The 24,525-nt window shown below is 43.1% G+C and overlaps 2 protein-coding genes and 1 long non-coding RNA gene across 4 annotated transcripts; 1 reads left to right on the forward strand and 2 right to left on the reverse strand.

The window, feature by feature from the left end:
- Window positions 1–5,862: 5,862 nt before the first annotated feature.
- LOC147198256 (uncharacterized) lies at window positions 5,863–22,092 on the forward strand. 2 transcript variants are annotated; one of them, XR_015102262.1, is made up of 6 exons: window positions 5,863–5,948; window positions 16,087–16,229; window positions 17,577–17,754; window positions 19,491–19,953; window positions 21,201–21,247; window positions 21,945–22,092. It is a non-coding gene; the product is annotated as an uncharacterized LOC147198256 (long non-coding RNA). The 2 variants fall into 2 exon arrangements; XR_015102261.1 differs by lacking the exon at window positions 21,945–22,092 and having other exon boundaries at window positions 21,201–21,258.
- tmem182a (transmembrane protein 182a) lies at window positions 13,771–19,629 on the reverse strand. Its single transcript, XM_086123708.1, has 5 exons — window positions 19,483–19,629; window positions 17,555–17,678; window positions 17,064–17,162; window positions 16,849–16,986; window positions 13,771–16,309 (listed from the first exon to the last, which is right to left on the reverse strand). The coding sequence occupies exons 1-5, from the start codon at window positions 19,627–19,629 to the stop codon at window positions 16,089–16,091; spliced, it is 729 nt and encodes a 242-aa protein (XP_085979834.1). The 3' UTR covers window positions 13,771–16,088.
- On the reverse strand, window positions 21,028–24,417 carry LOC147198258 (uncharacterized). The gene is made up of 4 exons (XM_086123707.1): window positions 24,177–24,417; window positions 23,770–23,866; window positions 23,213–23,364; window positions 21,028–22,738 (listed from the first exon to the last, which is right to left on the reverse strand). The coding sequence occupies exons 1-4, from the start codon at window positions 24,373–24,375 to the stop codon at window positions 21,450–21,452; spliced, it is 1,737 nt and encodes a 578-aa protein (XP_085979833.1). The 5' UTR covers window positions 24,376–24,417; the 3' UTR covers window positions 21,028–21,449.
- Between the last annotated feature and the right edge of the window lie 108 nt (window positions 24,418–24,525).

The raw sequence follows: 24,525 nt of genomic DNA on the forward strand, positions 1-24,525 counted from the left end.
ACACTCGGCTGCGAAATGCTCCAGTGAGAGTTGGAGAGCCCTGTTTGAAGGAGCCAACAGCACCACATCATCTGCAAAAAGCAGGGATGCAATACTGAGGCCCCCAAAACGGATCCCCTCAACGCTTCGGCTGCGCCTAGAAATTCTGTCCATAAAGGTTATGAACAGAATCGGCGACAAAGGGCAGCCTTGGCGGAGTCCTACCCCCACTGGAAACGATTCCGACTTACTGCCGGCAATGCGAACCAAACTCTGACATCGGTGGTATAGTGACCGAACAGCCCGTATCAGGGGGTTCGGTACCCCATACCCACGAAGCACCCCCCACAGAACTCCCCGAGGGACACGGTCAACGCCTTCTCCAAGTCCACAAAACACATGTAGACTGGTTGGGCGAATTCCCACATACCCTCGAGGACCCTGCTAAGGGTGTAGAGCTGGTCCACTGTTCCACGGCCGGGACGAAAACCACACTGCTCCTCCTCAATCTGAGGCTCGACTTCCTGACGGACCCTCCTCTCCAGCACCCCTGAATAGACCTTACCAGGGAGGCTGAGGAGTGTGATCCCTCTGTAGTTGGAACACACCCTCCGGTCCCCCTTTTTAAAAAGAGGGACTACCACTGCCAATCCAGAGGCACTCTCCCTGTTGACCACGCGATGTTGCAGAGGCGTGTCAACCAGGACAGCCCCACAGCATCCAGAGCCTTGAGGAACTCCGGGCGGATCTCATCCACCCCCGGGGCCTTGCCACCGAGGAGCTTTTTAACCACATCGGTGACTTCAACCACAGAGATAGGAGAGCCCACCTCAGAGTCCCCAGGCTCTGCTTCCTCCAAGGAAGGCGTGTTGGTGGAGTTGAGGAGGTCTTCGAAGTACTCTGCCCACCGATTCACAACGTCCCGAGTCGAAGTCAGCAGCGCCCCATCCCCACTGTACACAGTGTTAGTGGTGCACTGCTTCCCCCTCCTGAGACGTCGGATGGTGGACCAGAATTTCCTCGAAGCCGTCCGGAAGTCGGCTTCCATGGCCTCACCGAACTCTTCCCACGCTCTGGTTTTTGCCTCGGCGACCACCGAAGCTGCGTTCCGCTTGGCCAGTCGATACCCGTCAGCTGCCTCTGGGGTCCCACAGGCCATAAAGGCTCGATACGACTCCTTCTTCAGCTTGACGGCATCCCTTACTGCTGGTGTCCACCAGCGAGTACGGGGGTTGCCGCCACGACAGGCACCAACCACCTTACGGCCACAACTCAGATTGGCCGCCTCAACAATAGAGGCACGGAACATGGTCCACTCGGGCTCAATGTCCCCCGCCTCCCCCGGAACATGGGAAAAGCTCTGTCGGAGGTGGGAGTTGAAACTCCTTCTGACAGGGGATTCCGCCAGACGCTCCCAACAAACCCTCACAATACGTTTGGGTCTGCCAGGACGGACCGGCATCTTCCCCCACCAGCGGAGCCTACTCACCACCAGGTGGTGATCAGTTGACAGCTCCGCCCCTCTCTTCACCCGAGTGTCCAGAACATGCGGCCGCAAATCCGATGATACAACTACAAAGTCGATCATCGAACTGCGGCCTAGGGTGTCCTGGTGCCAAGTGCACATATGGACACCCTTATGTTTGAACAAGGTGTTCGTTATGGACAATCCGTGGCGAGCACAGAAGTCCAATAACAAAACACCACTCGAGTTCTGATCGGGGGGGCCGTTCCTCCCAATCACGCCCCTCCAGGTCTCACTGTCATTGCCCACGTGAGCATTGAAGTCCCCCAGCAGAACAAGGGAGTCCCCAGCAGGAGTACTCTCCAGCACACCCTCCAAGGACTCCAAAAAGGGTGGGTATGCTGAGCTGCTGTTTGGTGCATATGCACAAACAACAGTCAGGACCCGTCCACCCACCCGAAGGCGGAGGGAGGCAACCCTCTCGTCTACCGGTGTGAACCCCAATGTACAGGCACTGAGCCGGGGGGCAATGAGTATGCCCACACCTGCTCTGCGCCTCTCACCTTGAGCAACTCCAGAGTGGAAGAGAGTCCAACCCCTCTCGAGAGAACTGGTACCAGAACCCAGGCTGTGTGTGGAGGCAAGTCCGACTATATCCAGTCGGAAATTCTCTGCCTCACACACCAGCTCGGGCTCCTTCCCTGCCAGAGAGGTGACATTCCATGTCCCAAGAGCTAGCTTCTGCAGCCGAGGATCGGACCGCCAGGGTCCCCGCCTTTGGCTGCCGCCCAGCTCACATTGCACCCGACCCCTTTGGCCCCTCTCATGGGTGGTGAGCCCATGGGAAGGGGGACCCACGTTGCCTCTTCGGGCTGTGCCCGGCCGGGCCCCATGGGTGTAGGCCCGGCCACCAGGCGCTTGCCAACGAGCCCCACCTCCAGGCCTGGCTCCAGAGGGGGGCCCCGGTGACCCGCGTCCGGGCAAGGGAAACCTTGGTCCATATATATTTCTCTTCATAAGGGGTCTTTGAGCCGTGCTTTGTCTGGCCCCTCACCTAGAACCTGTTTGCCATGGGTGACCCTGCCAGGGGCATAAAGCCCCAGACAACTTAGCTCCTAGGATCATTGGGACACACAAACCCCTCCACCACGGTAAGGTGACGACACACGGAGGGGAGGATGCTGGCCATCACTACTAAAATTGGCTACATCATGAATTATGCCATCGACTTTAAAATTATTAATAAATATAAAATAATTGTTCGTTCAGTTTTTCTGGAAAAAAAAGAAAAGAAAAAAATTATTTCTTTCCGAAGGTGAATATTTTGGGGCATGGAACATGTTCATGGTAAGTCGGCCCACATTTGACTCGATACTGAAAAGTGAATATTACTTTTGACAGAGGCTTTTAAAATACATTCTACAAGGTTTTGGGGGGGTTGGGGGGGGGATATTCCATGCATTAGCATAAGTTGTAAATTGCCTTCATATTGATATGAATTATGCTCCGTCTCTCCTCTTGACTCAAGTAAGGAGTCACATCTGGCTCCATTTCTAGAGCTACCCGATGAAGGTCAAAGTTCAGCTTTCTGGCTTAGGGCCAATGTCAAGGCGGCAGAGGTCAGCGACTTGACTCGTCAGCTTCCTCCTGCTCTTGGCCTTGAGCAGATCAATAAGAGCACATTCTCCATTTGCCTCAGCCAAACAATCAATTAGCTCTGGCCAGCTCGTTGCTAACTAGCTAGCCACTATCAGCATCATCCTGTCTGCCACAAACTGTTGCTGTTTTGTTTGGACTGGCCTTCCTAGTCTTCCACGATATTCACACATGGTGCATTTCGAGTCCCAGAGCAATTACACACATGACTACACTCGAAGCCCAAAGAACACTACGAGTGTTTATCAGCAGCCAAAGTGCATCAGCGCGCACCAGTCCAACGCAGCTGCCCGTCCTCTGCTTTCATTCCCAAGTCAAGACGCAATGTTGTTAAGTCCCTTTTAGATTCCCTATCATGCTGACATCACTTTTCAACGCTGCCGTCAGTGCAACCGCACCATCATGTTTCTAATTAAGGCCACCAAAATATGGTGTTATGCACCTAAGACAGAAGTCCATTTGATGACACTGGTTGACTGGAACATATATGCATGTGTGTGTGTGTGTGTATACTCTATATATCTCTATAAAGCGTAAGCATACCCGTTGCCATTGTAATGCTGTGCTAGGTTGATGTACCGTTGAACTTATTCTAATTTAAAGAGCAATGCTGCCATTGTAAACTGTGTACTGCTCCGCTGTTTAGCAAATGAGCCATGGCCGACATGCTCTTTAAACCCTTAAGTGCTCCCCTGATTTGTTGTTAACAGAGTCGCCCTAATCCCACGAGAAACGCTTTGCGGTGCTGCTTAATTAATTAATCTCCCGTTTACCGAGTCGATTTCTGTCTCCGTTTATGCAATGCCCCGTACAGTAATTAGCCTTCAATTTTTGATGTATTCCAAAAACCTTAGTTTTGTTTTTACATGTAAAGACAAGTCATCTACTTTCTGTTCAGAAGAAGGGATTCAAGGTGAGTGCTGAACGTTTCCCTTGGTTGTTGTAGGCCAAAGACAAGGACTTCAGTCTTGCCTGTTTTGGGGGTTTTGTATTCTTCGGGGATTTTTTAAAGGGGAAGGCACTCCAAAAAATATTTCTTTACAATAAGTTCCATGCAGCTCTATTAGTCTAAACACAACATTCTAATTAATATTGCGTTTGTGGAATATGAGTTAAGAACTCATATCCACCTGTTTTTGTCCATTTCAATGGTGGCCATTTTGCCACTTAGTGTCAACTGAAAATTACATCTCAGTTGCTAAAGTCTCAGGTAACAACAAATCATGGCTCCGCTTCAGAAAAGAAGTGAGGCGTGTGTTTGTGACAGGACCCATAATTGCATATTAACTGGCCAATGGTTATGTACAGTCTTAAAAGAGGTCTCAGCATGCTGCTATTTGGTGTGACTCACGGTTTCCAATCTGACAAAAGTACTGGTATGTCTTGTCCTCAAGGTAGGACTTGAACCATTATAGGTCAGGACCACAAATGCCTACCCGGTCCTCGAACCTCTTCGCATTTTAGGAAGTTCCATTTTCAGGTTTTAGGCAAAGCTAGCTAGCTTAAATGCATGCTGTAGTGGTAGAAATGGGCCTTGTGATAATAACTACTGTCGTAAGTGAATAGAAACTGGGCTAAGTGCCAGATAGGCGCTCAAGTTTGTATGTAGTCGGGGAGATACGACGCAAAATGCTGTCACTGGAAGTTGTTTTCGCCACGTCTCCCCCCAAAAATCAGGTGAAAAACAGGTTAACGCTATATCTCATCACATCAAAGTTCTCAGGTTGCTCACGTTTTCAGCAATGATGTACAGACCTATTGTATTTACAAACAAATCTTTCAATTCACTTTCTAGGCTGTTTAGTGCATTTTAATGTGTGACATAATGCTAAACAAATCCCAGACCTTCAAACAAAAATTTCCCACTAACCACCCACACAAACAATCATGGAAATATTTGAAGGACAAAAGCCTCGGAACTGTCCGATGTTTTCTGGCAAATATTTTTCACATTTTAGCCATCATGTTGTCCTGGTTTCGGAAAATATTGCCATGAATTTTACCTTGAATTTGCTTCATTAACGTGTTCTTGTATCTCGCCTTAACTAGATTATTTCTGAGCGAACACTCATCCTTGCTAATGTTCCCCCTCCGAAATCAAAAGTGATTCGTTAGTATGTAAATATTAAACATCGTCTGCGTACGCTCGTCCACGTGTGATTATTCATGTCTCTCGGAAGACTTGATTAAATATTCCTCATACCCTCACAGCAGCGGAACAAATGAAGCACGGCGGCGACCTAACAGGAGCTGACACGTCTTTTAAATAATGTTTATTTATCGGTGGTAACATTTACCGGCCTTTTGCGTGGTCCCCCTGGCCTGCGATGTCACCGCCCGCGGGCCCAATGCTAGTTTATTCAGCTTTACGTGCCGAAACTTTGCTAAAACTTTCAAGAGGGAAAGTGGCCGTCTTCTTTTTGAGGTACCCCGCTCGTGAGCATCAAGTATGTAAAAGTGAATCTAAATAAAAGTATTAAGGTATAAGGGCAAGCTCAATTGCTGTATGATAAGTCAAAATGAATACATGAATACATGAGCGTTAACCATCTGCGCTGAGATACATTATTCACCGCGACCGCTCGTCCTGGGATATCATTATACTTCAATTAATACAAAGTATACTTTTACCATTGCAAAACTCGACAGTTTGATTTTACTTTCAGAGAATGTCAGCCCCACTCGAGGTCAAAGGTATAATTTTTGCGCGTCGAAAGCCGTATATAAAAAGCGCACGGGCAGCAGCCGGCAGTTGAGCAAGACGTCTCTTGTTCGGGGAGCGACGTCGGATGACCTCCTTCTCCTACTGGGAAGACGATCCAAAGAGGATTTCAAGCAAAATGGTCGGGTAAGCGTGTGTGGTGAAACTCTCTTTCTGTTCTCTGGCTCCTGCATGCAATGATGTTACAATGCTTTCTCTCTTTTTTTTCTTTTTAATTTTTCTAACTTTAACGGTATTTCACCGTACATTTTCTATATTTGTGTGTAACCTCAAGACACACGCGAGAGAGTTCATCTCCTTGTCAGTGTTGTTTGCATCCAGGAAATAAGTTTCAGCCACACGTCACCGACATTACAGCCCGGGCGATGCGATTCAAATGTCAGCAGCGGTGTAGTTCAGTTGTTAATAATCGGGCCCGTATTTGCTTTGCAATCATTTAAATGCCTAATACGCCATTTTCATAAATGTTGCTCTAATGAAGTGAGTCCGCCGCTCTTATGAATACACATGAAGAGCCAGACAAAGGGAGTAGGAGTCATTTGAATAGTTGCATTAGAGTTGTACATAATTTCTCTCGATTAAATATGGTAAGCTGTTTTAGGTTGGGGTTTTTTCCCCCTCCCCTTTGACGCGTTTATACGCAGCGACATGTGTAAGACAAACCGATATGACAGCGCTCTCTTGCAAGATGGCATTAATAAACATCAAAACAGTCTGAGGGCTTTTCGGTTCAACACAGTGGAAGACCTGAGGACGTGTTGCAATTTACCTTTTTGGAAAATGTTTGCTCGTAATTTCTTCTTTTGAACAGTTTACCTGCGTTTTATAAGACGGGGAGTAGAGCAAATGTTCAAAGTTGCGCATACTTTTGCTAGATTTGTTATGCTGAGTTTAAACCTTTCATGCACAAATGATAATAACCTACATCAGGCTTTTTTTTTCTCGTGTTGTTATTAGTCTTTAGGGATGGAAAAAAAAGTAATAACAATGGCAGTGGATGGTAACACACATAAGGGTCCATTGTTGTGGTTGATGCACAACCGTGACATTAAGATGAATTAATATAAGAGACAACAACATGTGAATAGCTGTCCAATCTAGTACCCGCTGTCCCTGAAGGGGTTCATTTTAGATTCCAGAGAGATGATTTGATTAAAGAGAACTACATATTAACCCGCACAAATCTGTCACATGTTAATTACCAGCAATATGATTGTCCTAATCTGTGATCCATTTGTACCGCATGAAGAAAACAACTCTTAAAATATGTGCCATGTGTTTTTGTTGAAGATCAAATAAAACGAGCACAGCAAAGTTCTGCTATATTTATTTCAGGAAATAGTATGTAGAGACCAACTGTGTCACGAATTTAATTAGAATGTTTAGATTGAATATCATTCATTTAAAAAAAAGTCTTTATTCATCCAACAATATGTCATGACCATGAAAAAAATAATGAATTCGTAAGAAATCTAAAATATATCAATACAATCCTAGGGATTATCAAGCATCCACAAATAAATCAATGAATATGACATTTGTCGAAAAATATAGCATGACCGATATGATATTCGGTAAATACCATATATTCATTAAAGAATCTTTTTGTATATCAGTAAATAGTGAATAATTCCCCAAGAAATAAATTAAAATCCATTGGCAGTAACAGTAAAGTAATCCGAGTCGCACGCATTATTTGGCAGCACGGGTAAACATTTAAAAACAATCAGATATGACGATAACACCTTGTTTAGGATAATGACTGTTTTGACGGTATAGTTTCAGGCCAGATAAAAATGATATGCAAGAGGCACATTTGAATATTTATGACGGACTCCATCAGCTGTTTGTACTTGTGCATTAATAAATTGCCCGAGGTAAAGCTTGCAGTCCAAATCAACAGCACGGGGGCGTTAATGCTGCCTGATCCTCCCCAAATTTTGGATAAACTGAAGAACGCTCTAACTTTTTCCCTCCAAATGTCAACTGTTTTTGCAATAAAACGAGCCCTCTATTTTTTTAACGAGACGACTTTTTAGCGGGGTGTTGCCGAACGTTTGCGGATAAATAGTAAAACGGGAATGAATATGCAAGCGGGAAAACCCGGTTGAAGAGTCCAAATCAACTCCTACACTAAAAGAGAAAGACATTAGCATGCCTTTGAAACAAGAGACCTTGACTATGAACGAGAGCCATCCATGCACACTTTGGAATGTCATTTGTATGCACAAAGTGAGACGGGGGGGGGGCCAGAGGATATGAGGGTGCAAGTGGAGGGGCGGGGGAGGGGGGGTGTTAGTTGCAGGTGGAGCTCTCAGTGGCTCAAATGGAAGTTTTAACACATCAAGGAGTTTGCTGTGAACTTGCAAAAAAAAAAAAAAAAAACGTGCAAAACATATGGTCACTGTACTGTTAAAAGCCTGTATCTCCCAATTAGAAAAGAGTCCTTTTTTTTTTATATGAAAACCATTTTCAGTCATTTTGTTTCGCTCACTTTTTGGTCTTAATCCAGGACAAAAAACATCAAAAACTAAATTCCAAAAAAGTGTTGTTGTTGTTTTTTTTTTTAAATCACACTTTTTTAAAAGCTGTAAAACATTCACTTTGTTCATCTGGTCATTTTTTTTTCTAATCACAATATTCTGAAAAAGCAAGAAAATGGAATTTCCCAAGAGATACAGAGGCAAATTTGCCCAATTTTGTTCAAGAACCTTACCTTGTTTTATTTTCAGAAATAAAAGAATGCGCCAACATTTAAAAAGGATAAACGGGGGGGGGGGGGTATATAAAATAGATTACATTATTCTTTTTCGAGCAGAACATCCCAAAAAGTCATATAATTTATATAAATGTATAAACAGCTACACACATCTAAAGCTGTTTTGTTTGAGTTTTTCTTACTGATTAACATTCACTCAAGAGCAAGTTATCAACTAAACAATGTTCTAAATGATGTAATGCATCTCATGCTTCATTTCATTACTGTCCTTAACCCCTTCGTTCCTCCCGTTTTTTTCCTCCTGTGGTTTTCATATTTTGCCTCCCTCTGCTCCAAACAATTTCGCTCATTTTGACATGTTTACAAAGTTTTCTGAGGGCTCCCATCGATAAATTGGCCCCTTTCCACACAGAGAGAGTGAACCGGTCCCACTGACGGGGAGGACTTCTCTTGCATTATCAGTTGTCGTCATATTCATTCGAAATTGGTTTACAATTCAATCCACGTGAGATTTTCGATTTTCAAAGTTAAAGGGTGAGCTAGTAATACGCCGAAAGCAAAATGGGAGCGGGACACGGTGCATCTACTTTTCAGCAGACAAGCGATGCTTTGTGGTCCAATTAAAATGCAACGTTACACTGTCGGTGGTTTTGCACAAATAAAAGCGTCGATTTTCCAATTGTTTGTTTGGTGACCCGGGTTTCATTTTTTTGGTGGGGGGAAGCGGGCGACGCGGGAGCCCACCCCGCATTCCCGGCTCTGAATTATGCATGGTGATGACACGATGATGGAGTCCTCTGAATTGTAAATCCCCACAATTATACAGCCCATTGTCTATTCATGATTTCAGTCACCAATGGGGAATTATGTAAAACTATCTCCAAAGAGGACGGCGGTGTGTAATGCGACTTGCCATACTGTTCATGCAATGCAAATACATTGGCCGTATGATGGTATTTAAATGGAGCCTGACCTGCGTGTCGTGTGGGATTAGGACGCATTTGGGAGATGAGCTATGATAACTGCTAACACACACTCGCGGGCAATGAGTGCATCCTCATGAACTCAAACGGCCAAACTCGTCTGCCTTGCGCCCCATCGTGGACGCGTCTATCTATTTATTTACTCACCTTGTAAGCTGTCAGAAATAAAAGTAATACCGCCATGCAAATTTTTCCATTTGTCATCAGAAAGTCAAGTTGTTTTTTTTCATGAATTTCCTCCATCCTCTCACCTCCACGACTGAATCAGCCGCATAGTCGATATGAAGAGTTGTGTCATATCAGCGAACGTAAATATGAAACTACTTAATAATTGGTTCACAGTTCCAGCTCAATACCAGGCCCCCGGCCTTCCTGTGTGGCGTTTGCATGCTCTCCCCATGTCTGCGTGAGTTTTCTCCAGCTACTCTGGTTTCCTCCCACGTTCCAAAAAATATGCACGGTAGGTTGATTGATCACTCCAAATTGTCACCAGGTGTTTATTTTTCATCTATGTGTGCCCTGCAATTGGCTGGGAACCAGTTCAGGGTGCTGCCTGAAGACGCCCGTTGACATTGTGCTACTCCTTCTGTTGTGCGCACCTTAGCTATAGGGACAGTATTTTACTTACAAAATAAATACACGACAAAGACGGTCCCTTTGAAGCCCAGTAAGTTACTGCAATAGTCGTTCTTTTTCAGGAAAAGTAACAATAACATATATGCCGGTGAGTATTACGACTGCGTATTGTCTCTGTTCATGTGTTGCTGCATCTTTTGTGTTCAAATATCTGTTGCTTGACTCTTTCAAAGTCAGCCATTTAACCCTTTCATGCACCCTGTAACCCGATAATTTGATAAGCTGTCCACTGTACCGTAGTAACCGCTGTCCCTGACAGGGTTTAAAAAAAAAAGAAAAAAAAACGAGAGCTTTTCAAGTGCCAGTCAATCACAGAATATTGTGTTTTATGTAAACAGAGAAACTACCAAATGAAAGATTAGACTCTCTTCTTTCATCATAAGAAATGGTTTTTTACTGGAATTTTAATATTTATTCAGCAGGTTCAACGTGGTTTGGTTTCACCCAAATCATCTATTTTTGACCAAACAATGCCCCTCCCCACCACACACACAAGCTTTTTGTGAAAAAAAGTATATTTTAGTTACTTTTATGATAATAATCTTTGCTTTGGTGACCTCTCAAACATTTAAACAGTTCTTCGATTCTTCTTCTACATTTAGAGAAAACTTTGGCGTCTTATTTCTTTTTTGGCACATGACAAAAACTTTTACCATGACAAACACTTTGATCAACCACAAGTTGCTTGAAGTGGAATTTCCCGAGGTCTGCCATATTTAAAAGAGTCAAGCATTGTTTTGATCGATGATGATCTCATCCCAAAGAGACCGAATGCTGTCATCTGCTGGCCATAGTGAGTGTTTTGTTTTACTTTGAATGATTAAACCAGAATTGGTCAAGGGTTTTCTCCCCCGACCACCATTTTTGAAAAAAAAAATTTAGTTGGCCTAAATTTACATCAGTGGCACTCCTCATTAGGATTCCCGTTGACGACATTTCACATCAAAGGGTTATACCTACCGCAACATCCATCAAGTTTTGTTATTCTGCCTTTGGCATTTCGCAGTGTGTGTGTTAGCATTAAGCTAGCAGACTTTCGTGAGGCTAAGTTAAGTGGTTTGTTTTAGTACACAACATTTAATTCTCTTTGTTTTAGGTTTAGTTTTTCAGTAAACTTCAACTGGGAGTGGCAAGAAAGTAAGCATCTGGCCTCCTTATTGAAGAATAGTTCCCAAGCTGCCAAACTTCATTGCCACCACCTAGCGCACATAAACCCAAATTTTTGGCGTGCCAGAAAATTCAGCCAAGATTCTCCAAAACCATCTTTTAAGTTGGGTCACTTGTAAATTGAGGTATGATTGTTTTTCCTTTTGACTGTATTTCCTTTTTTTTTTTTTTTATTTCAATGTTTCCGACAGACATTTGTGGCAAATCTTTCGGTTCTCGAGCATTTTTCTGTCGAGTTCCATCCCACTTGATTCAATCCTATCTGCTTCCTCGCCGTGCTCCCATTCCGCCCTTTCATCATCAAGTGTCTCGCCTCATCCTCTATTCTCCTCCTCACCTCCTTCCCCATCTCTCCGCTGCCACCGCCGCCTCGCCTTGCATCAGGTATTTGTTTAGGAATCTCTCGGTGGAAATTACACTCCATCTCCGGCGCTCCCTATCAACACACAATTATCACGGGCAATCATGCAGAACAGTGTTCAATTCAGCTGGAACTCCCACTCTGATGACATGGCGCATTGGAAGGCCGCATGCCGCACACCAGCATTAAAAGCTGGGGATATAGTGCAGAGAGACTTTTTTTCTTTTTTAATCTTATTACGATTTCATTCAAACCAGGAAGTGAAGCAGATAAGAAACATCATCCTCAAGAGACTTTTTTTTTCCTGCAAGTAGACGCTAAACTAATCATGTGATTACATCTTACATCATATTAGCATCTAGCAACCTTGGCGGTACGATCTTGTTTTGAACTGCGCTTGTCCTCTACAAGTATACGCTGCAATTTTGGATCACATCAGGGGTCCAAACTCCGGCCGTGAGTCATTTGTGGCCCCCTGCGTTTTTTTCTTCTTTTTTTATTGAACCACATACAGTCAAAAGTTAAGCTGTTATCCTTTTTACCGTGTATACTACCATTTTTTTTTCACATCCCGCTTATCCCATCGAGTCCCGACTGATCTAGAGCCAACAGTACACCCTGGATGGTCACGATGCAAAAATATAAAGACAAACAAAAATTCACACTTACATTCGCACATATGGACAATTTAGAGGCTTCCATGAACTTAACATGCATATTTTTTTGAACGTAGGAGAAAGTTGGAGTACGTATCACGACTGTCGAAGATACCCACAGCTGTGATATATGCAGTACAATGACCACGAGTTTGATATTCCATCAATTCTTCAAGCATCATTTATTAGTCAACAGGAATAGGTCACACAAAGTTACGATTTGTGGTTTTGTATTCGCTGGCTAACAACAAACTGTTGATGTTGTTTCGCTCAACTGATGATGTATTACAGCATTTCACCACTATCGCTCGCCAGCTTGTTTGTTGACACCCGTCTGCTAAAGCTGCTAAAAAATGTTTGGTGGAATCAAGAGCCTGTTGTATGGTTACTGTCACACTTTTTGCAGTCACTGCTTCCCATCACAAATAAATAAATAATTTAAAAATGCTACTCAAATGCAGCCCACCATGATGTTTTCGTCATTTGTTAGCATGAAGGTAGTATAGGGCAAATTGTGTAGTTGCTTTGACTACAATGTGTAATTCACTTTGTTTAATGTTTAGTTTGACAGTAATCACTTGGATTGGCAATAAACAGATTAAAGTTGTGTCACTCGTATCTCAAGGTACCTTTGTATCTATTTGTGGGTATATCCAGAGCTTCTAGATTAGTTTGAGTATGCTCAATTTAAAAAAAAAAAAAAGAAAAAGAAAAGGTTAAGAACATCAATATGGCTACCTCCCATCCTTCAGTTTTTCTGTGTGCAGTCCTTTGGAGAACGTGAACACCAATGGACTATACATCCTCCGTGGATTTTGGACGTGCCGATCCCCATTTTTACCAGCAACAACAAGTTATATAGATAAAAAGCGTATTATTAACATGGAAAAGAGGCGAACAGTTGATTGAGACACATGAGATTCAACGGCGGCGACCATTTATTCCCGATCAAATGCTCCATTCATGAGTGAAATTAGCATCCGTCTGTCAGCCGGGAGGTGTGAATTCTTTCATCTTCCTCTCATGCTGCCTCTCAACTTGCGATGAGATGCATAACACCACATGCACTCCACATGGAGGCTGCAGAAGCAAAATAGGGCGTCTGCCTCTCTCTTCTGGGGGCTGAGGCCAAGGCTCAGATGGAACTACACTGCCTCCTTGTGGCCATTTGGAGAATTTCCCCCCCTCTTCATTGTTCCGTCCGGACAGACACTTTACCACTGACCGGTGGGTCAAAACCTATTGCAGGTGACTTTGGTTGAGTGCCAGGGTACACCCTGGAGTTGTCGCCGGCCACTTATTTTTTTTCTCCCCAACAACAAAATGTTTTGAGAGACCCAAATACTGTACAGTATACGTCAGACACTCATTCAAATACACATGTATTTATTTACACAAAATTTCTAAAAAAATCATCCTGCTACACAACAAACGTAATACTATACACATAAGGTGGACACAGTACTGTATTGTTTGATTTGTTGTTGATGTTTTTTAATTTTGGGTACATATTGAAATACTTGTGTAACTATGTACTGACTATACTCTCCCTTGGTCTACCAGTTTACAGTAAAACTAATATTAAGGAGGTTTCATAAACTTCTTTCTTTATAAAGGCAATGATGATGTTTCAACAACTTTGTAAATTATTAATAAACATATATAAACAACTAAACTTTTTTGGATCCACTGTGACATTTTGTATTGCCATCACATTAAAAACAAACCCCACACAAACTACATGTGAAGAAAATAGTACAGATCAGGGGTCGGCAATGTTAAATACTCAAACAGGGATTTCAACCATCTTTCACAGATAAAAAACAAAACAAAACATTGTGAGTACAAAAATCTAAATATCTAAATTGAGAATAAAACTGCAACCATCATGTATATGTACAAAATGCTGTCTTTTTCTGTGTTCTGAGCGTGCAGACAGATGACCATTTGAATTAAAAAAGGACTACAGTATTTCACGCATCGTATGAGCTGAGGAATGACCGATTATATTTTAATAATCAAGGATCTGTATGAGAAGTAAAGGTCCATCCCCAGCAGTGGCGGGCCGTGCATTTCAACCTTAGGCCTTCAGTGACGTCACATACATGACAACTATTTAGGCTCGTCAGGCAGCACTTAATTTCAGGAGCATTTAAAACCATCAAGTATGCATTCACAATTAAGAGCAGGAAACTACATTTACAGATAGTCAAAAATAAAAACATGATTTAAAAATACTAAATAAAATGCCACCCAAATTACGCTGTGTGATCATAAACAAGTCTGTCCAATAAATTGCGCAATGTCGCAGTTTCATATAAGACACCAACCACACAATAACAAACTATTCTTTGAAATAAAATTAAGAGATCATTTGCATTTTGAGAATAGGCTATACAACAGCAAATAATTGAAAATGTTGAGCAGCTGAGATTGAACGAATTTTAGTGCATGCAGCTGATTACAATGCGCCATTATAAATTGCAGGTGAGCTGATTTATTTGATACATTTTTGTATCTTTGTCATTTTATTTCGTGACCAATAATACCAACGAAATAAAATAACAGGAAGAAATGTAAAATAAAATTCATTTACTCACCAATGTAGTGCCTGTTCACTGAGCTGCAGATCTACGCGACTGTCCCCAAACGTTTTTAAACTCACCGTAGCTTGTAAGTGCCCAGCCGTGCTCTGATGTTTCCTTGCTGCCTTGGTAAAACAACTTCAATTGGTAAATCCAGTGGAAGGTCCGTCTTGAAAATTGTGTGGAAAGTAGTCCTGCAACCAGATCAACGTCTTCTCCTTCGGCCATTTTGGGTCAAAATGCAGCAACAGCTCCCTCTAGCGGGCGCTAATCCAATCACCGAACGCGCACATCCAGTGTCGACGTAAACCTTTCGAGCTGGCCATGGTACCTCAGACTCGTGATCTGATTGGCTATTGCAAGCTGACTGTGCCCGTTCATTTAGAGCGCACTGGGGCCTGCTCTGTTTAATCTGAAGGCCCCGAGCAAGTTTTGTTTACCTGGCAACACAAGCTATCTGAAATATGATTGGTTAAAAACTCTACCATAATAAATCAGTTATTTATCGAGTTCCATTCGAAGTGGAAATAATATGACGCAAAGAATACAGAGAATAATTTTGTTAACATATTTATGAAAATAAAATAACATAAATTAAATGTATGTTATTCTCAGAAAAGTACATTTATTAAATTTACTTTTCTGAGAATGTTTAGGCCATCAGAGAAGGCCTTGCTGGCCCTGACGGAACGCCACTGATCCCCAGCAATCATAACAACCACCATTGTGACCTGTTAATGATTTCTCTTTGACAGTATCAATAAAAAATGTACAACTTTTTCCTTTTGGAAAGAAGTACTTTATTTTAGAATAAAAAGGTAAAGAAATCTCAATTATTATTTTTGGGCTGTATAAATTTATTAATAATCATCTAAAATCATCTATGAAGAAGATGTGTTGCATATTGGAAAAATTAATGCTACTTTTTTTTAAAGAGCCAGGTCACTACCGATTGGGGTGGTGCAGTGGGTCACATAGCTATGACTGTTCTATTAACAGGGAAGTATATCCCTGTTAATAGAGCAGTCTCTAATGAGTTTCTTTCTAGTTATATATTGTCAATGTAGCATCGTAGTCTAAGTCTTTTGCACAGTATTCTAACTCATTAACTCTTGAATGTATTCTGATTTCCAAACGTTTCCCTTTTGATTCCGCAGAGTTAGTGGTTCTTGATGGTTCGGCCAATCAGGAGGAAGAGGAGGCCAGCCAGCAGAGAGAAAAAGATGCCGATGGGAGCGAAGATGAAGGAGAGGCCATAATTGAGGGTCAGCTGGAAATCTGAACACATGGTGGAACGCCGGTAATTCACGTAGATGTCCACCACGTCCAACACCTCGATCCACAGCACGTACATCACCACCACACACAGCAAGAAGAAACCTAATAACGATCAGGATTGTGTCACTATACAGTAAAGTATTTGCCCATGTCCTGAATTATGTATATATATTTCTTTCTTGCATGCAGGTCATCATCCTCATATCAGTATCTCACAAACGCAGCCCAAGTAAATTGTGTTTCTAAATTAAAGACAACTTTAAACCTGTCAGGACCTATGTGGACAAAAGCCACTTTTTGGAAGGTGTGGAACCCATTATATCTGGTGTGAAAAAAAACAGCATCTGATAAAAAGAACATCATGCAAAGATTCAAACAAGTGGTGACAAGGTCCGGAGCTGCTTTGCTTCTTCAGGACCTGGATGACTTGTTGTGATTGGGTCAGATTGGGTTTAACCCTCCCACCCTCTCCCCATTATTAAATTCACTCATCTGCATATTAAACTTACTTTGGCTGTCTTTGTGAGATTTTCAAATAGTTATGATTTTTTCAAAACATTAAAGTGCGATACATATGAAATGAGGAGACACGTTTTCGCAGCACTGTACAGGGATCAATAATATTCAGTTGAAAGTCTCACCCGATGCCAGAAAGAAGCCACCTCCCGTTTTGTACAAGCAATGGCTGGCGAAGGGAGCTGCGCAAATGATAAAGAAGCCGGCGAGCAGCGCGGCCGCCACGCCAATCAGCATGAAGATGCTCCAGAAGCCTCTGTATACTGACAAGAAAAACACACTTATTGCAAATGGATCTGCGGAATGATCATAAAATCAAATACAGTATACAGACACCTACTGATGGCAGATTCATAAGCCGTGGCGTTGTGTGTGTGTTGGGATACCGGAAATGGGAAGAGGTAGGCGTGCATACACACTTTGAGGTGAGGCTGATTTGCTGCGGAGGAAAACCCAAATAGAAATGAAATGAATGAATATATTCTCGTCATCAGTTTTCGACAGCATTTATTCTCGTTAGGGTTGTGGGAGGGCTTGAAACTATTGTAGATGAGTTTGGGCTAGGGGCTGGGTACACCCTTGAATGATCACCAGCCAATCGGAGCGCACATGCATACAAAGAAGCAATCGCAGGTGGTATTCTCAGGTGGAGATTAGATTACTGCGATTTATCATCATGCCCATTATTGTATTGTTTGATTGATACTATGAATCAGTAAAAGAATACATGTAGAAATCATTTTCTTTTTCATAGGCACAATGTTAAACAACAATAAAGATGCCTACATTGACCGTATTGCCAATCAATGAGTCCCCCAAAATCTGACTTACTGAACCAAAGTGTCCATTGCAGGTCATCTTCTTGCACGTTGCCTACAAAAGAACACCTCCAGAAGAAGCCCTCGTGGTACGAAATGGCTCCGTCGGTGGCGTTTTGTACCGACATGTCGCCAAGCTGGAGGGGGAAAAAAAAAGAATCGAGGAATTATGAGATGTTCTGTGTCATCACACGCAGGGGCCTGTGGGCTACGGTGAGGGGGTGTACTGTAGTAGGGCTGAATGTTTTTCACTTTGGAATGAATCTGTCAGAGATGAGACAATGTGCTTAAATTCTAGTGATATTTTGACCTCAGCCAACTATAGGAACTATAAAATACATATTCAATTCAACATCTCAAACGTGAGCATTATTTTGTAACGGCTAAGTTTGTGATACGGCAAGAGTGCAAGAGTTCCTGATGATGTGCCCATTGAGTGAAAGATGCACCCAGTAACTAATAACAGCTGTGGCTAAGCGTGTACTGTATTTACATTATATCCCCCTCTTTATATATCACAGAGCTATCGTCAAAACCAAAAGCAAGATGCTTCCGTTGCTCTAAAGCGAGATGTGTGTTCTCATTGGTGATATTTAATCCGACATGATTCCACCGCTGGTATTTGTTTTTTTTATCATGCTGAAAGCTTTGCATAGCTACACACACACACACACACGCACACACACACGCACACACACACACACTCAACTGTGAATGTGCTTACATGAACAAGTCCCATGGCGAGGCCTCTCTGCCATGCATTTCATCTCCTTATTGGAGCTTGCAGGCTGGGAGAAACCACCTGGAATGTGACTACCAAGCATACACAGTCGAGCCTCCAAAGTTAGACATAACTTGTTGAGTGACGCCGATGACTTTCAACCAAGTCCCCCCCCCCCCCCCCCCGCAGCCCCCCTTTGGATACAATGTAAATATGGCAATGATTTGTTCCAATCCTACAACAAGTAAACCGTTTTGGCCGCATTTTGTGATTCAATTTAAAGGCCGTTCTGTTGCTTCTTCTGGTATGTGTGACCACCATGTGTGCCACCAGGGGCAGTATAAAACCAGCATACTGATACACATGGCGATCCTCATGCCACCCTCAGTATGCCAGTAATCTTTGAAGAAGATAAAGAATATGGATCCATGAGTATTGTTATATTACTTATCAATATATGTTGCTCCACCGTTTGCGTTCAAATATCCGTCGCTTAGTCACTGCCATTGACAAATATCTGTTTATCTGTCTATATTTCATTTTTTCAACGGTGATGGGTGGGGTGAGCGTCTGATGCTACTCCACTGCACTTGGAAAGAACTTAACTGATGCACAATCACCAATTGGTGAGATTGATATGTGATCAGCATAGTTTGCGAGTCCACTGGGGGAAATGGCTGCCTTTTGTGCAACCTACTTTTTTTTTTTTTGCTACTGCTGATTATAAAAGACCAAAAAAGGCAGAATCAAACTTTTTTTTTTCCTGGTCTTGAAAATGTCTAAATGCTCTCCAATGGCTAGCAGTGACTACGTCTTAAAGTATCACAACACTGCCACACCTGCGCTACTCCTTAGCTTGCCAACGCTGTTCCCCATCGTGTGTTAGCATTAAGCTAGCAGACTTTTAGGCAAAATTGCATGGCTGTTTTAAACAAACGATATGGTCATTCTGATTCTGGACGCTGATGAGTCAATCACATTTGAACAACTCGTTTTACCTCATCTACACATGAAGGGTCTCATCTCTCCATATGATAAATCAGATGTGGCCCAGGAGCACAGGTTTGCCCACCCTTACTATAAATGCTCCCTAAACTGAGCTCTCGTGAGGTTCCCTTAGGTCATGCATGATAAAGGTTTGACCGCCACGTTTTATTTGACATTTGACTTACAAATCATTTGCCTTGTAGTCATTCAACTTCTGTTCCGTTATCCCCTACCTTCTCAGCGGTGTGGCCGTCATCAGAAAGTGGAGGGCAGCTCTCTGAGGCCAGCAGCCAGTAATCGGTTCCGAATGAGAGCAGGATGAAGACCACCGCCAGGGCCCCAAACAGACCCGCAAAAAACAACGCCACGTTGAGCTTCATGGCAACGCAGGAGGGAAAATAAAGCTCGAGTGGTTCTGGAAACACGCTCGGTCAACTACAGCAACTGGACGCAAGTGACAATGTTGAGACGTTGTTGGGGCACATCCACACTAGCGTGTCGAACTGTTCTATGTATGACTGTTGACTGTTTTGTGCATATGACTCCTCTCTGGACACCCCCTGCCCACCCGTCACACAGCCTCTGTGCTATTTTGAGGTCTGAGTGAAGGCGGCTGCTGCCCCAATACTCTTAACTGCTGCCGGAGTGTGTATGGAATGGGACCAGGAGCAACTGGACACCCAGAATGTCGCGGGAATGTCAGGGTGAGACTGTCAGGACACAACATTCTTCCCCAACAGCAGAGCGCACGTGATATATAAAATTGCCGTCAATTTCCCGGAGGGAATTCTCCAGGATTAAAAAAAAAAAGAAAGAAAGTAAATACATTTTAAAATATCAAATAAAATGCTGGACGGTCTTCACTGGGGCTTGAACAGATTTCTGACTGGGCTATAGCGCCTCTTAGCCCCAGTGTAGCACCATCCCTGATTTCCTGCTCGAGATGGTCATCATCACACCTTTCATCTTTGCTTCACTGGTACCAAGCCCCAAACAATTGTGAGTGAGTCCTCACAAGATTTACGAAAGCATCGCATGACATGATGATGATGATTTGCTGTCCAAGTAATGTTCAGTTTCCAAGGCAGATCTTTCCAGGAAAAATGTGGTATGAACTTCCAACTGTTTGACTTTTTGGAGCATTCCAGTGAGATCCATTGGATCCAGAGTATATCATAGCATAATACTGTATCACATTTACGTCAGATGTCCATACCTGTTCAGGGTGAAAGGCATGTGACAACATGAACCAATTGGCCTGCCGGCTCACTAGCATCTAAGGGGAATATTTAGCAGTGAACCTCCATGGAGAAGCTTGGCTAATTTACACACTGATGTGACCTAACCACACCCTAACACTTGCTGTTGCAGTTATGCATGACTGGAAGATAAAAAGCGGATATTTTAACACGTTGAATACTTTTTAAAATACCTTTTGCACACTGTATGAAAATGACAGCATTTTTGCACATTATTGTAGTTTTTATTGCTTAGTTTTTCCAGCAGGTGGTGCTATATTCATAAAACAGCAGACTACAGATCAAATTAACCTTTCAAGCTCATGCACGGAAATAATTGACGAAGAAAAAGTCCTTTTCGCTCTGACAGCAGGACCAAAGGCTTAATTCTGATGCCGTCTTTTTTCACCATTCCAATTTGGCAGGGTTTTTGAACATTCTTTCCGACGAAGTTCCAAATTTAGGAAGACAATTACTTTCATTTTTCAGATACGTTCATAATGTAAGATTACAGCATAAATATATTGCATGAGTCCCAACGCGTGAAGAGTTGTATTTTATTCAGGATTACATTCACATCTTTCCATCTTGCCACCAAAGGTCCAAATTTCTTACCGCCTATTGTGCCAATCATTCTCTTATTTGAAGAGTATTTCATTTGTTTCGTATGAAGTGTTTCACCATGAGTGCTCATTCTCTGCACTTGTCTACAGGAAGCTTGGGAGAAGGTCCGGAGAATAGAAGATATCACACTAAGCAGGTCCAAATGTATGAGTGCGTTCTTGTGTGGCTGCCCAAATGGTTTCTTCGAGTGAATGTTTGCTCAGAATACCATCAGGCAAAAGGTCTCTCCCCAGCATGTATTCTGGTGTGTGTTGTCAAATTTCTCTTATTAAAGAAACCGTTTCCACAAACTGTGCACCGATAAAGCTTTTCAACACTATGTGTCCTTGTGTGTTGTTTTAAATCTTCCTTCTAGATCTCCCTCTCGTGTGTGTTCTTGTGTGGAGTTTTAAGCTTCCCTTCTCAGGAAAGCTTTTAGCACAAACCGAACAGGCAAACGGTTTCTCTCCCGTGTGCGTTCTTGCGTGTGTTGTTAAGCTTCGCTTGTGAGAGAAACTTTTGCCGCAAAAGGAGCATGCAACAGGTTTCTCTCCGGTGTGTATTCTGGTGTGCGTGCTTAAACTTCCCTTCTGAGAAAATCGTTGACCGCAGACTGTGCATGCAAAAGGTTTCTCTCCGGTGTGTTTTCTTGTGTGAAGTTTCAAGATTCTCGCCTTTGAAAATATTTTACCACAAACTGCGCACGCATAAGGTTTCTCTCCAGTGTGCGTTTGCATGTGTTGTTTCAAACTTCCCTTATAAGCATATGTTTTCCCACACTCGGAACATTCCCAGCGGTTGTTGTCAGTGTGACATGTCACATGACCTTCAAACTCTTCATCATCATCATCTAGATTGTGGGGAGAGTGTGACGTTGCGTCGTCATCATCTGAGAGTGGCGCCAAGAGTCCGTCTGGTGGTGATTGTCCGTCAGCTCCTGTTGTCACGTGTTGACTTGACTTCCTGGTGCTGGGAGGCTCCGCCTCTCCTCCGGCCTCACTGGGACCTTCATCTTCATCTTCATATTCAGTTTTGAGAGCGATACCAGGGCAAGGGAACTTTGTGACGTCCTCCTTCCTGGTGCTGGGAGGCTCCGCCTCTCCTCTGGCCTCACTGGGACCTTCATCTTCATATTCAGTTTTGAGAGCGATACCAGGGCAAGGGAACTTCGTGACGTCCTCCTTCCTGGTGCTGGGAGGCTGCGCCTCTCCTCTGGCCTCACTGGGACCTTCATCTTCATATTCAGTTTTGAGAGCGATACCAGGGCAAGGGAACTTCGTGACGTCCTCCTTCCTGGTGCTGGGAGGCTGCGCCTCTCCTCTGGCCTCACTGGGACCTTCATCTTCATATTCAGTTTTGAGAGCGATAACAGGGCAAGGGAACTTCGTGACGTCCTCCTTCCTGGTGCTGGGAGGCTCCGCCTCTCCTCTGGCCTCACTGGGACCTTCATCTTCAGTTTTGAGAGCGATACCAGGGCATGGGAACTTCGTGACGTCCTCTTCTTGCTCTTCCTCCTTTATGTAAGGAGGCCCTTGTTTCTCCTCCTCCTCATCTTTCACGTGAGGGGACTCCTGCTCCTCTTTTTCTCCTCCAATGGGAAAGGGCGGCGTTTCCTGGTGGCTAGGATCAGGGTACTGTTCACCAACGTCTACAGGACACACAAAGAGAAATACATACTATGTTGTGACTTTGATGTGGTGGATTTTAATTATATTGACTTAGGGCTGCATGATGTTGGAAAAATAACATTGCACCCTGCCCTCCCCAAAGAGCGACTCGTAATGCAATATGACCAAAAAAATACAGGAAAAACACCAGCTCACATTTCTCTTTTGTCCTCTGTGGTGATTATTTGGCCATTTGGCTTGAATGGGGGTTGGGGGAAAGCATGCACAATAGAATATGCTTTTAAAATCTTAATAAAGTTCCATTTTTACAGAACTTTCGCATGCAATACAGTTTTAATTGAATTATTTAAGTGGTGGGTGTATTTTTAAGCCTCGTGTTAACTAAATAAAGCTGCCTTGCTTTCTTTCTTTCCTTTAAAAAAAACAACAGATGAAAATCGTAAACCTAACAATAGAAAGTAAGTACACACGTGAGAGGAAGAAATGGAGCAAACCTGCTGTACGAAGCACAACTCTCGGCTGCTGCGTCTCACAAACGGCGTCGGGTCGTTGGCAACGTTGTGGCTCCTTGTCGTCTTTTGCCCAACAAAGTTCCTCGTCGTAGCCCGCTGTCCGCCTTGCGCACAACTTTACACGATTTTCACTGCTGAGCGATCACAAAGCGTCTCTTTGTTACGGCTAGCGAGCCAAGCTAGGCTAAGATAAGCTAAATTAAGCTAGGCCGAGATGCGTTAACATGCACCGAGACGACTTCAACCAAAGACGAACCACATTTCCCCAAAATGGTCGTCATGCGTCCAGATTTTCATTTTACTTGTGAATGAAGGCTCAATAAACTGTCTGCAGCTGTCATGATATCCATTTCTTCATGATCAGCTCCCTGCTCACTTCTGTATCCTGTCGCCTTATTTATGCATTGCTATCTGCACGAGTTTATAAACTCATGTATCTTTTTAAATTTGGTGTACATACATCAGTCTATCCTGTATTTTTCTTGTAATAAATTCGTATTTAAGACAAACTATAACTGTGCTGGGTTTTACAGTTTTACCTTGCAAGTTTTGAGTGTCCACTTTGTGAAACAGCTGCTCTATCTGGGAATACAGATGGAACGAAATCTGGAGTACCATATTGCTGGGATACTCTTCCTGTAAAATTAAAAAATTAAATTTAAGGATTTTAATGATAAATATGCAGTGATTTTTATACACACACACACGCAAACACACAAACCTGTGTGTGTGTTGTGAAGCGTGTTTTTATCATTTGGCGTTCGTATGGCTGCATATGTTTGTGTTTAACGTGCATGAGGCATTGAAGCGTTACTTCACACACAAATCGTAACACTACATATTAACTGCTTCACTCATTTGTTACTTTCATTAATTGAACATTATTCTGGTCTTTCACAACATAGAATATAATTTGACATGCTATATCTAATTCCCAAGTACTTACCAGAGATGAAGTGAGCACTGCAAAGACGAGCATTCTTAATTGCCGCGTCAGTCCAATTCTCACGTCGTATAGCTTCTAGCCACAACTTTCGCCGGTTTTTCTCGAAGGGGTGTCTACCAGCAGGAATTGCATAAAAGACGAGCTCTCTGTGTGTGTTCTTTCTATTCCGACAACCCACGACACAGCATGAGGACGGCATGATGTTGTTCTGTAAAGCGTGTTTTGTTTCCTGCCTTGGAGTTGCGCGCGCAGCCAGATTTAATGTATGCATACGTCACATGAAACTGATGAGGGACCTCTTTTCTTAATTTTTGAAGCAGAAACGAAGCAGTACCAGAGCTCTATTATG

This window comes from Hippocampus guttulatus, chromosome 11 (genome assembly GCF_054856545.1).
Source record: "Hippocampus guttulatus isolate MCC_2025c chromosome 11, RoL_Hgut_1.0, whole genome shotgun sequence".
Lineage (NCBI taxonomy): Eukaryota > Metazoa > Chordata > Actinopteri > Syngnathiformes > Syngnathidae > Hippocampus > Hippocampus guttulatus.

What these genes read in the sequence shown, in the direction of transcription:
- tmem182a (XM_086123708.1), bottom strand. Translation starts at nt 19,629, where the DNA reads ATGAAGCTCAACGTGGCGTTGTTTTTTGCGGGTCTGTTTGGGGCCCTG. An exon ending in GCAATGGACACTTTGGTTCA is followed by an intron (nt 17,163 to 17,554) that starts GTAAGTCAGATT and finishes TTTCCTCCGCAG; the next exon opens with CAAATCAGCCTCACCTCAAA. An exon ending in GGCTTATGAATCTGCCATCA is followed by an intron (nt 16,987 to 17,063) that starts GTAGGTGTCTGT and finishes TTTTCTTGTCAG; the next exon opens with TATACAGAGGCTTCTGGAGC.
- LOC147198258 (XM_086123707.1), bottom strand. Translation starts at nt 24,375, where the DNA reads ATGCCGTCCTCATGCTGTGTCGTGGGTTGTCGGAATAGAAAGAACACA. An exon ending in GGACACTCAAAACTTGCAAG is followed by an intron (nt 23,365 to 23,769) that starts GTAAAACTGTAA and finishes GTGATCGCTCAG; the next exon opens with CAGTGAAAATCGTGTAAAGT. An exon ending in AGTTGTGCTTCGTACAGCAG is followed by an intron (nt 22,739 to 23,212) that starts GTTTGCTCCATT and finishes TGTGTCCTGTAG; the next exon opens with ACGTTGGTGAACAGTACCCT.